The 12,036-nt window shown below is 38.3% G+C and overlaps 1 protein-coding gene across 3 annotated transcripts in view; it reads right to left on the reverse strand.

Annotated features, from left to right (window-relative positions):
* The window catches only part of lrp5.L (LDL receptor related protein 5 L homeolog), a 117,252-nt gene that overhangs the window by 65,306 nt on the left and 39,910 nt on the right, over positions 1 to 12,036 (reverse strand). For 2 of the 3 annotated variants that reach the window (XM_041589121.1, XM_041589122.1), the window contains exon 5: positions 11,264 to 11,395. In XM_041589121.1, coding sequence (XP_041445055.1) covers positions 11,264 to 11,395 — 132 coding nt within the window. 3 annotated transcript variants of the gene reach the window in all.

Below are 12,036 nucleotides of genomic sequence, written 5' to 3' on the forward strand. Positions count from 1 at the left end.
TTATATGTTATCTAATATGATCCTTATATGGTCTATTGTGGTCAGTGGAGCTTCAGATAATACATACTGTATGTATTAACTTCCCTACTGGAAAAAAGTCTTTTAATATTGTGTTTACTTGAAACTGAGCCATTCTGGCCCAAGCTAATTGTAATGGCAGTCCAGTAGAACCATAAGAGAAAACCCCAATTGTCCAAATACTTCCTTTAGCAATAGGCACAGATATTACAGGGGAAATTTATCAAAATGTAAGATTAGGGTTTACAACAGAACTCAGCCACCTATGGGATTTTTAGAAATGGTTATCAATGGGTGAAAGTTTGAGTTTACCATTTGATAAATACACTTCTAAAAATACCATCGGAATGCATAGAAAGAGTGTGAGTTTTTTTGTAAAGCACTTTAATCTTATATTTTAATAAATCTGTCCCTAACGGTGATAGGGTCAGAATAAAAATCAACCTGCACCGGACCCTAATCTGCAGCCAACCTTAACCCGCAAATGTTGCCATTGTAGGACCCTCGCCCAAAAAGTAGCCACGTCTTCTCCCTCCATATGCTACATCTGTGTGTGGCTCTGTTTCCAAGACAGGGAATCTTCAGGAGAGGTGGAGAATTGTACTTCCCCAGTCTGACCCATGGGTCACTACGGATTTCAGGTCAACCTGGACATCACTAGTTCACCGATATCATTTTAGGGCCCAGGCTTTCAGTGTCAGCACATTTCGAGGTCTAACCCTACATCAGGGAACAGACTAGGGAAGGCAAAGGAGTGTAAAATCAGGTCCAGTCAGAAGTCAGGCCCAGGGCAGGTGACAAACAGCAGAAGAACCGATAGCAGGCCAAGTTCAGATACTTGAAGAATTACCTAACTACGTTGTATGTGAGTAATTGTTGCAGTGTGTTTGCAATTATGTTTAGAACAGATTCAGATAATACATATTCATTAACTTCCCCCAAAAGTCCTACCAGAAGAAGTATTTTCTTTTTAAATATGTTGTCTAGGAACTGAGCCAAATTTATAAGAAAATTTACTCTCATTTCCTGATGTTTCTGGACTTTTAGGTGAGGGTAATGTCTTGTTGGTGATGCAATGCTAATGTTAATATACACATTTACAGTAGGCGCACAAAACTATTTAAAGCAATGATGAAATATTATGGTCTCATGCCAACATTAATGACATAATAAAGGGGCTGTACTCCTGTTCTCATTACTTAAAACAATACAGAGCTTATTCATTAATAGCATTACAAGTTACAGCCGATACAGCTATGTAAGAAAATTATTTAACTAGAAAAAAAAATCTCTCTCTTTCAACAACTTGTCGTATTTAAGCAACATAATGAAAATAATACTCTTGCCACTTCCATATCTCAGGAGAGGGGGAGGTTGTGTCTAGACATTATATCACTGTACAAGGAAAATATGTTAAAACTCTTAGTGGACACAATGGCATTTGGAAAGTCATATAGTGGCTTTAGATATTTCATAAGCAAAAAGAAAAGTGAATTTTATTCCCCCCCCCCGAGGTGGATATTGATCAACAAATGACATATTCTGCATTGGAGAGCACTAGTGGAATGCATCTGAAGAATAATAGCAATGTTTTAAAAAGACTGGAGTTGGTGTGAGCTTTCCAGCTAAGCAGCCACAGTGTAATGTTGCCCCTTATATAAATTACCTGCTGCCCGCAGATTAAATATCATATATCAGAATTGGCATAACAGGAAAAAAGTAGGAATAAGGGGGTTCCCTGTAACTCAGTTCTGTCGAGCCTCCCTGCAAAGGGCCAATAAATTCAATAACAGTTTGGTCTAGGACTGCCTTGAAATCCCAATACTTTCAAGCACTTCTCTTTCTCTCCCAACAAAAGTCAAGGATACAAGAAATAGTAAGGTTAAAATGCCCTTAGGAATGGATGATACCCACCATGGAGATATAAATAGCCCCCGCTAGTCACAGTATAATATGCTTTAAAGAAGTGAAACCCTAAAACAAATACCAGAAAATAAGATTAATCTAGTTTAATCTATCATAGAGGCTGTTATAGGACCAATTATTAAATGCCCATGCCAGAATGCATTGGTTCCGGAGTAAATTTCCATTTTATATATGTATGGGATCTGTTGTTTGGTAACCCGTTATCCAGAAATCTCAGATTATGGGAAGGCCATCTCCTAAAGACTCCATTTTTTTCTCTGTAATGAGAAATCAATACCTTCTACTTTATCCCAACTAAAATATAATTAATCCTTATTGGGAGCAAAACAATCCTATTGGGTTTAATTAATCCTTAAATTATTTTTTAGCAGACTTAAAGGGGTGGCTCTCCTTTGATTTAACTCTCGGTAGGTTATAAAATGGCTAATTCCAAGCAACTTTTCAATTGGCCTTTTCTTTTTTTATAGTTTGTTTTAAGTCTTCTTCTGACTCTTCCCAGCTTTCAAATGGGGGTCAAATTGCAAACTAGAGAGGTGCTGAATAAAAAGATAATTAAAAAAAAAAAAAAAAAAAAAAAACAGATAGCAAATCGTCTCAGACTCTCACTCTCTAGATCACATTAAAATTTTATTCAAAGACGAACAACCCAAGGAATGGCGCTCCAAATTACGGAATCTTTATTCAGAAAACCCCCTGTCCCAAGTTTTCTGGATAACAGGTCCTATACCTGTACAGTACAATGTGAGTTTATCCATACACTCAGTTAAGTGACAGCAACACAGAGCATGTGCATCATCAGCAGAAAAGAAGATTGGGATCTACTGGGGGCAGAGATATTCACTGCTAAAAGACTATGGTTTCATTGTGATAATATAGGAACACCAAAACATAATGTGAAGAATTTCTGGCCTACATTTATGTTTTACGGTAAAATATTTTATTTATTTTTTTAAAAAAAGGAATTTGTTTGATTAAATTGTCAAATCTAAGGAAAGAATAAATTGAATATATAGAACTTATTGAAGCAGTATTTATGATACAAGACATCAAACATAATGGGGGAAGTGTGAGGATTAATTGTTTGTCAAGCAGCAAACGGTCGATCAAAGGCAACATTTACAAAAATGCTTTCCCTGCTTCTAGAAAAAGAGAGAGTAATGGGAAAATACTCCTTGGTTTTAAATACATTGGCAGATGATTACAATTGCTTTATTCGGCAAAATATCAAAGAAAAGAACAAAAGGGGAAAAAAACAAAAGGCACACAAAATATTCAGGGCCAATTTCTAAAGTTGCATTCATAAAAGGTGACCTGTCACCTTAAGAAATATTTCCAAATCATTTTTTATGATGTTAGTCAAGTGTCTGTGAAGATTCTCATTTATCCAGGTCATGATATATACAGTACCTAGTAGAATTAAGTCAAAGGCAACTGGAAATTAAGGGGGCTCAAAGGTTGAATGTTAGAGTTTTTTTTATACCTCAAATTAACTCACAACTTAAATGGTTTCTTATTTAAGAAAAGACTTGAATGGAAAACCCGAAAACTGAATTGATCAAGTTATCGGTGGAAAAAAACTGGAAGAGCTCAAATCATTTGAGTTATCAGGCAAAACCCATGGAAAAATACTCGAAAATCATGCAGGCTATTAACAAATGGTTCAAGAGACCTTTGCGATGACTCCAACATGATCCTGACAGGTTTTAAATCATGTATTTTCAGATTTGAGCTATTTCCAGGGTCAGGTATACTAAATCTCAAAAAATTTGAGTCTTTTTTTTAACCAAAAAACACAACTCACCACTCATCTGAGCTGCTTCTTTAGTTCAACTGAAGTGGTAGGAATTTAAAGGAGAACTAATCCCACCCCCCAATATGAAAAGCCCCCAACTACTACCCTAGATAGTTTCCCCCACATAGTTTGTTACCCTTGAAAGTGTCCTGAATACATTGCTCACATATCGTAGCAGAGCTCATGGGCACCATCTTCCGGATCTTCAGTCTTCTTCGGGTTGGCTTCCTTCCCTTTGGCAATTCATGGCACTTTCAGCACATGTGCAATTGCTATGAACTGGAAGAATGATCCAACTGTGCCTGCGTTGAAGTGCCAAGGGTAGTTTCAGTAAAAACTAGGGAGGCACCTAATTTAGGATTGGGTTCAGAATTCGGCCAGGATTCTGCCTTTTTCAGCAAGATTCGGATTCAGCCGAATCCTTCTGCCTGGCCCAACCGAATCTGCATATGCAAATTAGGGACGATGAGGGAAATTGCGTGACTTTTTGTTACAAAACAAGGAAGTAAAAAATGTATTCCCCTTCCCATCCCTAATTTCGGTTCAGTTATTGGCTGAATCTTTCGCAAAGGATTCGGTTTAATTTAAAATAGTGGATTCGATGCATCCCTAGTAAAAACTCCAATTTTTTCAAGGTTAAAAGAAAACTCGAATTAGCTCGAATCCGCAAATACTCCAGGTACAACTTGTCAAGGTCATGTAGAAGTCAATGGCAGAGGTCCTTTGAACCATCTGAAGATGTTTTTAGCCTTCATGATTTTTGTTTTTTTTCTTGATCAATTCGAGCTATTTGAGCTTTTTAGCTTTGATATATAACCTCCTTAAACTCTACAAGCTTACTTCCTACATCCCGGCCAAAAAGCTAACTCCCCAGCAGCCCCAGTTATTGTCTAACTTTGCTTTGTCTCAGAGCATTTAGAGATTTATTATACTCTTTAGGGCAGAGACACACGCTGCTATTTCGGGAGATTAGTCGCCCAACAACAAATCGCTTCTTCTTCGGGCAACTAATCTCCCCGAACCGCCTTCCCACCGGCTTGAAGGTAAATCACCGGCGGGATGGCACTCGGAACACTTCGTTTTCCGAAGTCGTCAGAAGTTGCCTCACAAGGAAACTCTGGGCAACTTCGGAAACCTGTAGCAATCCAAGTGCCATCCCACCAGCGTGTCTCTGCTCTTAGAGTCTTCCCAACTATCTACCGGTCTACCTATTTATACTAGTTTTTATTTATTTAGCTAGCAGCTATCGTATCTATGTTTAAATACTGTACCTGCTTTTCTATCTCTCTCTTATACACACACACAGTAATGGAAAGTTCACCCCAGGCAATGCCCTTAAAATGAAAAAGGCAAATTAAGCACTGGCAGTGAAATTAAATCCCCTCAATTCATGACTTAAAAGAAGAATAGAACACAATGCACCCCTCTGTGCAGACAGCAGGTGTTACGATTTAGCTTGCCCACCCCCAATGTCCAATGAGAAGGGCAGCCCTTCCTTTATATCCCACACCACTGGCACAGAGATTGTGTAATCCTGCAATGATTTCTCTGTACCATGAACTTGACAACAGAAATATTAAGGGGAGAGGTCACCTTGACATGAATTTTAATGTTATCCACAAACTTATTCTATGCAACTTTTCACATATTGGCCTTCCTATTCTGCTGCTTTCTAGACTGAAACTGAAAATGTTGTCTGTGTGGTTGTGAGTGTCAGTGTCCCAGACAACCAGTTATTCATTCTTATCTAATTTAGCTGTTTTTCAGACTCTCTGCTACATATAAATTTTGATTTTAGAATTTATTTACAGTTTCTAGGCCAACAGACTCATAGCAAAACTTTTAATTTTAAGCCTGAAAGCCATACAACAAAACAAACAAACAAAAAAAAAAAACGTCACAAATACAAAATAAAGACCAATTGCAAATTGCTTTAGAATTCTATTGTCAATAACTTATTAAAAAGGCAACCCTTTCATGTTTTCTAGTCAAAAAAATAGGTCAAAAGTCGACTGCTCCAAAGGCAGGACCCAGTGTTCATCACCACCACCACCACCCCCCCTCTCCCCGGGCCAACTTGTCACCCCTTCCTCCTGCTCCTCACCCTTACCCCACACCACAGTAAATGTTTTTGATTAGCCTCTGAGGAGCGAGAGGCGGCAGCGAAATGCCGGGCTGGGGAGGAGCCGATCAAAGAAATCAGGGTAGGCAGGCAGAAGAGGTACATTCTTAACTGTTGGGCTCTAGGCATGTTTTCTGTCTATTCCTAGTTTCAGCCCTTTTTCGCCTTATACAAATGAAGGATTAAATGGTATAGCCTGTTCATTTTATATAACTGTATGCCTATAAATGCCTATAAATGACCATAAACTCCATTTTATAATAATAATAATAATAATAATAATAATAATAATAATCCACATTTTAAAAAATAATTTCCTTTTTCTCAGTAATAATAAAACAGTACATTGTACTTGACCCAAACTAAGATAAAATTAATCCTTATTGGAAGCAAAACCTTTTATGTAAACATATTTAATGTTTACATGATTTTCTAGTATAAGGTATAAAAATCTAAATTATGGAAAGATCCATAATCTGGAAAACTCCAGGTCCCGAGCATTCTGGATAACCGGTCCCATACCTGTATTTAATTTAGTTGTAGAAGAATATTTGTGATGGAAATTTGTAGGAATCCCTGGTGACAGCGAGCTTAGGCCAGTCAGTATAATTACTCAAATGATGGGGTTATTCAAACCAAGGCAAAGTATTTCACGATTATCATTCCCCTCACACACAGTACAAACATACACACACCTGCAGTGCAGATTGGACTTATTTTTCCAAGTGCAGTACATTAAAACAGTATATTATTTCAACTAAAGGAACAAGCACTCCCTGCATTCTTTGTGTAAAACATTTGCACTCTCTGCTGAAATGAAAACCACATTCTAAAAACAAAATGAAAATACAATGCATTTTAAAGTACAAAATTGTCATTAAATGGCCATATAAAACAGCATAATCATCCCTCAAAAATAATTATACCAAAAACCAAAAAACAAGTCAAGTATTTTTCAGTGTACTACAAAGAGATACCCTGTATTTACTAAATGGCACAGAGTTTGCCCAGATGCAATAACCCATAAGATCCAATAAGATTTTTTGCTATTAATGCCTGTCTTGAACAGGTGGTAAGGAAAAAAAAAAGGCTCCCATTATGCCCTGCACCCACAGGCACCTTATTCTTGCTCCTCAGGGATAACTTATAAAGTAATGGGTGTGTATGTTGAAGCTAAAAGGGTGCACCTTATAAGGGTGCTGTACCTTGTGTGCCATATAGTGATGTGCTGGTGGAAAAATATTTGACCTGCATCGGACCATAACATGCTACAATTCAACCTGCGCTCGTCCAGGACTGCGTATTTATACACTCGCGTCTACTCCACCCCTTTTGGAGTTTATTGAAAAGAAGTGGTGTGGGGTGAGAGCTAGTATATAAACAAGCAGTGTCCCATACCTTGTAGGACTTGGCATGGCAAAATGAGATCATGGGAGCTGCAAGGTGGTGGGGGGATTTGGCCCATGCAAATTGGTTTTGCGGGTTCTGGACATAGGCATCCCAAGGGCAGCAGCTTTTGGGGGGAGTCATCAGGTGCCTATATATCTGAAATATTTTTTCAAAATAAAATAACAACCCCCATCCCAGATGTTGCATAGACTTACCACTTAAATCTGGCGACAGGGGGTGAGGGATACAAGGCCCATTGTGGTAAACACCGGAAGTGACATTTTTGTGGAGATTACATCACTCGCAGCGTGTTCATGATGTCATTCTGTAAATTGTGGAGCGCTGTAAGGCCTAAAGTGTCATTGGACCTAAATATAACCCTGCACCTGGGCTGACCTGCACATCACAAGTACCATAGACAGCCCACTGCAACTCTTTTAATCTCTACAATCAGACATGTCTGACATCTTGCATTCACCTAGTTAGAATAGTGAGGTTAGTTTATAAAGTTTCTACAGCATATTTATCATATAGTCGGTTTGCCTATGTTTTTCCCCTTTCCTTTTTTTGTGAACCACAGTGAAATGCAAATTGCACATAATTATTCGCAACTAGCTTGCAGATAAGATGCATGAGTGCGGCAACTGTACATGGTTGTTGTTTTTCCATCACCAAGGTTGTGGCATAACTCAAACGCAGTGTGCACATATACATTTGCAATTTGTGATTATGCCTTATTTAAAAAGCTCAAGGACAATCACACCACAAATAAAAATGTGCAATTAATGTTTGTGCATTAAATACACCAATGGTGCCCAGCTTTATAAATCCAAACGCGCACAGGACAAATATGTTCACTGTGCAAATCATTCTGCTCAAATGTTATAAATGAGCCCCAGTGTCTTTGTATATCTGTATTCAGCCTAGTTCGAGGAATATTTATGACAGCAAATAAATATGAAATGAGAATAGTTGACTTTTGTTTGGTCAAAGGGATTACTTTTTAAGATGTTATGGGCTATATAAAAAGGAGAGCCTGGTAGTAGGAAGACCACTGAGAAGGAAATTGCAACTGTTAAGAATTGTTAAATAATGTCAGTCTATCTGCATTTTTGTGGTTGACTGGGTTAAGGAAAGCTTGATTTTAAATGTTACTTTTGGAAGTGGCATGTTTTGGTGAGATTCTGTATGTCTGGAAAAAGAAAAAATATAGCTAAACTGGGAATGTTTACAGTGTATATGAATTAATTCCAAAGATTTTTTTGTTTTTTTATTATCCAATTTTCAGGACATGTAAAATAAGATTCCATGTACATAGATTGCAGAACAGTAAATTTCTGAATAACAGGATTGGATACATGGAATTGCAGACCGTGCAGTTAGGATAATTTAGGTATGGGATCTATTTTCCAGAAACCTACAAAATACGGCAATCATTTTTCATAGAGTCATAGTTAAACAAGCAATTTTTCATTTCACTGGTTTGCTATTCCTCTTGATTTTTTTGGGGGGGGGGGGGTCTAGATCTTTTATTGCATCTATAGTAGGGCCAAGAGTGCTGACAGAGTGCTTTAGGCCAGCCACCTCTCCCCACCCGTGTGTGTGCAGGTGTGTGCATGCATGTGCCACACACGGGGGGCCATGGTGACACAGGGGTGAGCGTCGGAGGGAAGGGGAGAGCAGAGCAGCAGAGGAGAGGGAAGGGTCAAGCGGACACAAACTAGGTGTAGGCTGAGGACCCTTTAACAGGTACCTGGCCATTGCCCCCTATCCTAGGCAGGTGCCTCTTCTGTCTACCTCTAGTTCTGGCCCCAAGCTATAGCATATGGTGATCCAATTTACAGAAGGACACAAGGTCTCAAGCATGCCATATAAAAGTTACCATACCTATATTTCACAGAGAAGCCAGTTACATGCAGTGAATTGTGTCTTTAATGGCCTGATCTTTTTTTCTTTGGCAAGTGAAATGTGGTGAGGAGAGTTGAAGTCTTATTCAATGGGCTCACACATTTGCAGAGGATCAGTTTAATTAACAGTTTTAGAGGCCATACACAGGCTCATACTCAGTCCATCCAGACTCAGATATGTGGCATACCTTCCCAAGGGTCAACTATCAGGCAGATTTTAAAATGTCAGACACGGACAGCACCCAGACCTGGCCTAAATTGCTGTCTGCACCCACAACCTACAGCTTGACACACTTACTTGCTTCCTGGATCCTATCCTTCCTACCTACAGCACCCCATACTGGAACTACATATGGTTAAGGCAGCCAATGGGCTAGGAAACTTGTCAAGAGCAGGGATAACATGGCAGAGACACATGTGTAACCCTTAGGACATGTAAACAGAGCAAGGGAGGTAACTTTACCACACTAGTGTGATAAACCCCATTTTTTAAACAGAGACAATCTGCATGTTCACCTATTCTATGGGTACAACAAGCAATACAAGAGGGAAAAGCTTTATACAATAACTAAGATAAATAAATCTTAAGTGTGCACTCAAAATCATCTCTAAGCCTGACCCCACTGCTGTCTACTTTCTGCCTAGACCTCTGCCTGCTTCAGCTTGTCAGAAGTTGTTGTTCAAGCTACTTGTTATCTAGTACAATAAATATACAGTATATAAGAAAGGGCTTTAATACCCTTATATAAGGGAATGTGTTTATACAAGTGTTTGGCTGAATATATTAATACAGAGAGACCTATAATGTTCTGCAGGGCTAATCAAAAAATAATATCAGGCCATGAAAAAAAGCACATGCTGAACATTACAGAAAGGCTAATTTCAAAATGTCATTCCTTTTACCATTTTAGAAGTTGGAAGCAAAGAAGGCAAAACCACAAAGGTATGCATAAATTGTACAAGACACAAAGACCATTGCCACTCTGACAAGCTCTTCTGTGCCCATAAATTCTAAGAGGGCAGTCACAGACAAGGGAGAAAGTTAAAAGCAGAGCAATTATACAGACTGACAAATGGTTGAAAACCTTTCCCGTCCCACAATAGGCTCGTTCATTTGTAAATGAGTTGCCCATGCCCATAATGAAAGAGTTCTGATGGGGCAGGCATGGAAACTAGCAGGATGGTTTCTAAAGCAAATGTTTACAACTCGCAGACAGCTTATTAATGGGGTTTTCGCCTTCCTATGACCTTAAAAGCCTTCTGTGGAAAGGAAGGTTCTTTAGGGTCCTTTATTGCTGCCTGCTTTTGTAAAAGATCATTAACTCCTTTGTTAAATAAGTAAAGAGGATTGTGTTTTCAAAGTAAATGCAGTAAGCAGGCAATTTTAACATAGTATACAGAGTTCTGGGAGACTATATCATGAGAAATAAAAACTCCTGTTAATGTAGCATTTTACATAGTAACAGCTGTACTTGAGCAAGATTTGATGGGATAAAATCTTAAAATGGTATTCTATTTTATTTTTTTAGTGGAAATAGAAAAATAGTATTTAACGCACAGTTAATTTTCCTGTGTCTGACGTTGCTTACAAACTTTGCTTACAGAATTTACCTTCAATAAAATGCTTACTGTTCCCTGAATTCTACCCACAACTTACAGAAATGCTCCTACAACCTTCCTGGTGTGTGAAAATCTCCTTGATATAAAGTTTTAAAGTATTTGGGGTCAAGATTTGCAATGGACTGTTGGACTCCTTAGCTTATAACAAGGAAACACGTGGGAAGACAATAAGCCTGCTATTAGATTCTTCAGTACAGCCAGTACTAAGTCATACAAATTGCACAAGTGGTTGATCAGCAAATATGTTATGTAGGTGTACCCAAACACTCACTGGAGTTCATATACAGTACACTGATGAAACTCTGTGAAAAATGTTAAAAGTGTGGGGCCAGGAGAAAATAGAGCTTTCAATAGTAGAAGGAAGAGTAGAAATGTTTTTTGCCTGTACAGTGCAAGGCCTAATGAGTCTGGCACCAAAGAGTAAATCAAGCCTTTCACTAGCAAGCAGGAGCAAGAAGATATATCATCTTAAAAACAAATTGTTAGTACCTGTTTTGCAAGTTTTGCCATCCTCTGTCAGTTGAACTCCTGTAGGACATGTACAGCTATAAAAGGGCTCTCTTGGGGACAAAAGACAAAGGTGAGAACAACCACCATTAGATTCATCACATGGTGTAGGGTCTGAAAGAAAGAATTTGAATTAGTGGATTAATGGTATATATATGAATTTAATTGTAGAGCTTTTAAAGAATAACTAACAATCAAAATGTTATGTTATATATGTAATATGTTTTATTTCACAGGTGGGATTATAGGGTTATAATTTAAGGTACTCCCCACAAGATTGACTTCCCTTCCTGATTCCAATAGCGTCAACTTTCAAATTTGGAGTGCAATGCATATGTGCCCCCCAAATGCAAAGTACTGGAGCACATACATATTAAGCAGTCTTCACTCCAAGGAAGTTCACTGTCCATGAACTACATTTTCGCACATGGGGGCATTATGTAGCCTCATAAAATCACCTTTCATACAGGCTTCCAAACACCCCAAAACAACAATTCAACTGAAGACCACTGGAATAGTTGATCAATAATAGAGAAGAAAGGAATAAACAGCTTCAGGCAGTACTTAATAAACTGCAAGTGTTCATTTATTAGCAGTGTGCAACACTACATGTTTCGGGTACAAACCCTTTTTCAAGTGCACACTTGAAAAAGGGTTTGTACCCGAAACATGTAGTGTTGCACACTGCTAATAAATGAACACTTGCAGTTTATTAAGTACTGCCTGAAGCTGTTTATTCCTTTCTTCTCTATGAT

The sequence above is a fragment of the Xenopus laevis genome, chromosome 4L (assembly GCF_017654675.1).
Source record: "Xenopus laevis strain J_2021 chromosome 4L, Xenopus_laevis_v10.1, whole genome shotgun sequence".
Classification (NCBI taxonomy): domain Eukaryota; kingdom Metazoa; phylum Chordata; class Amphibia; order Anura; family Pipidae; genus Xenopus; species Xenopus laevis.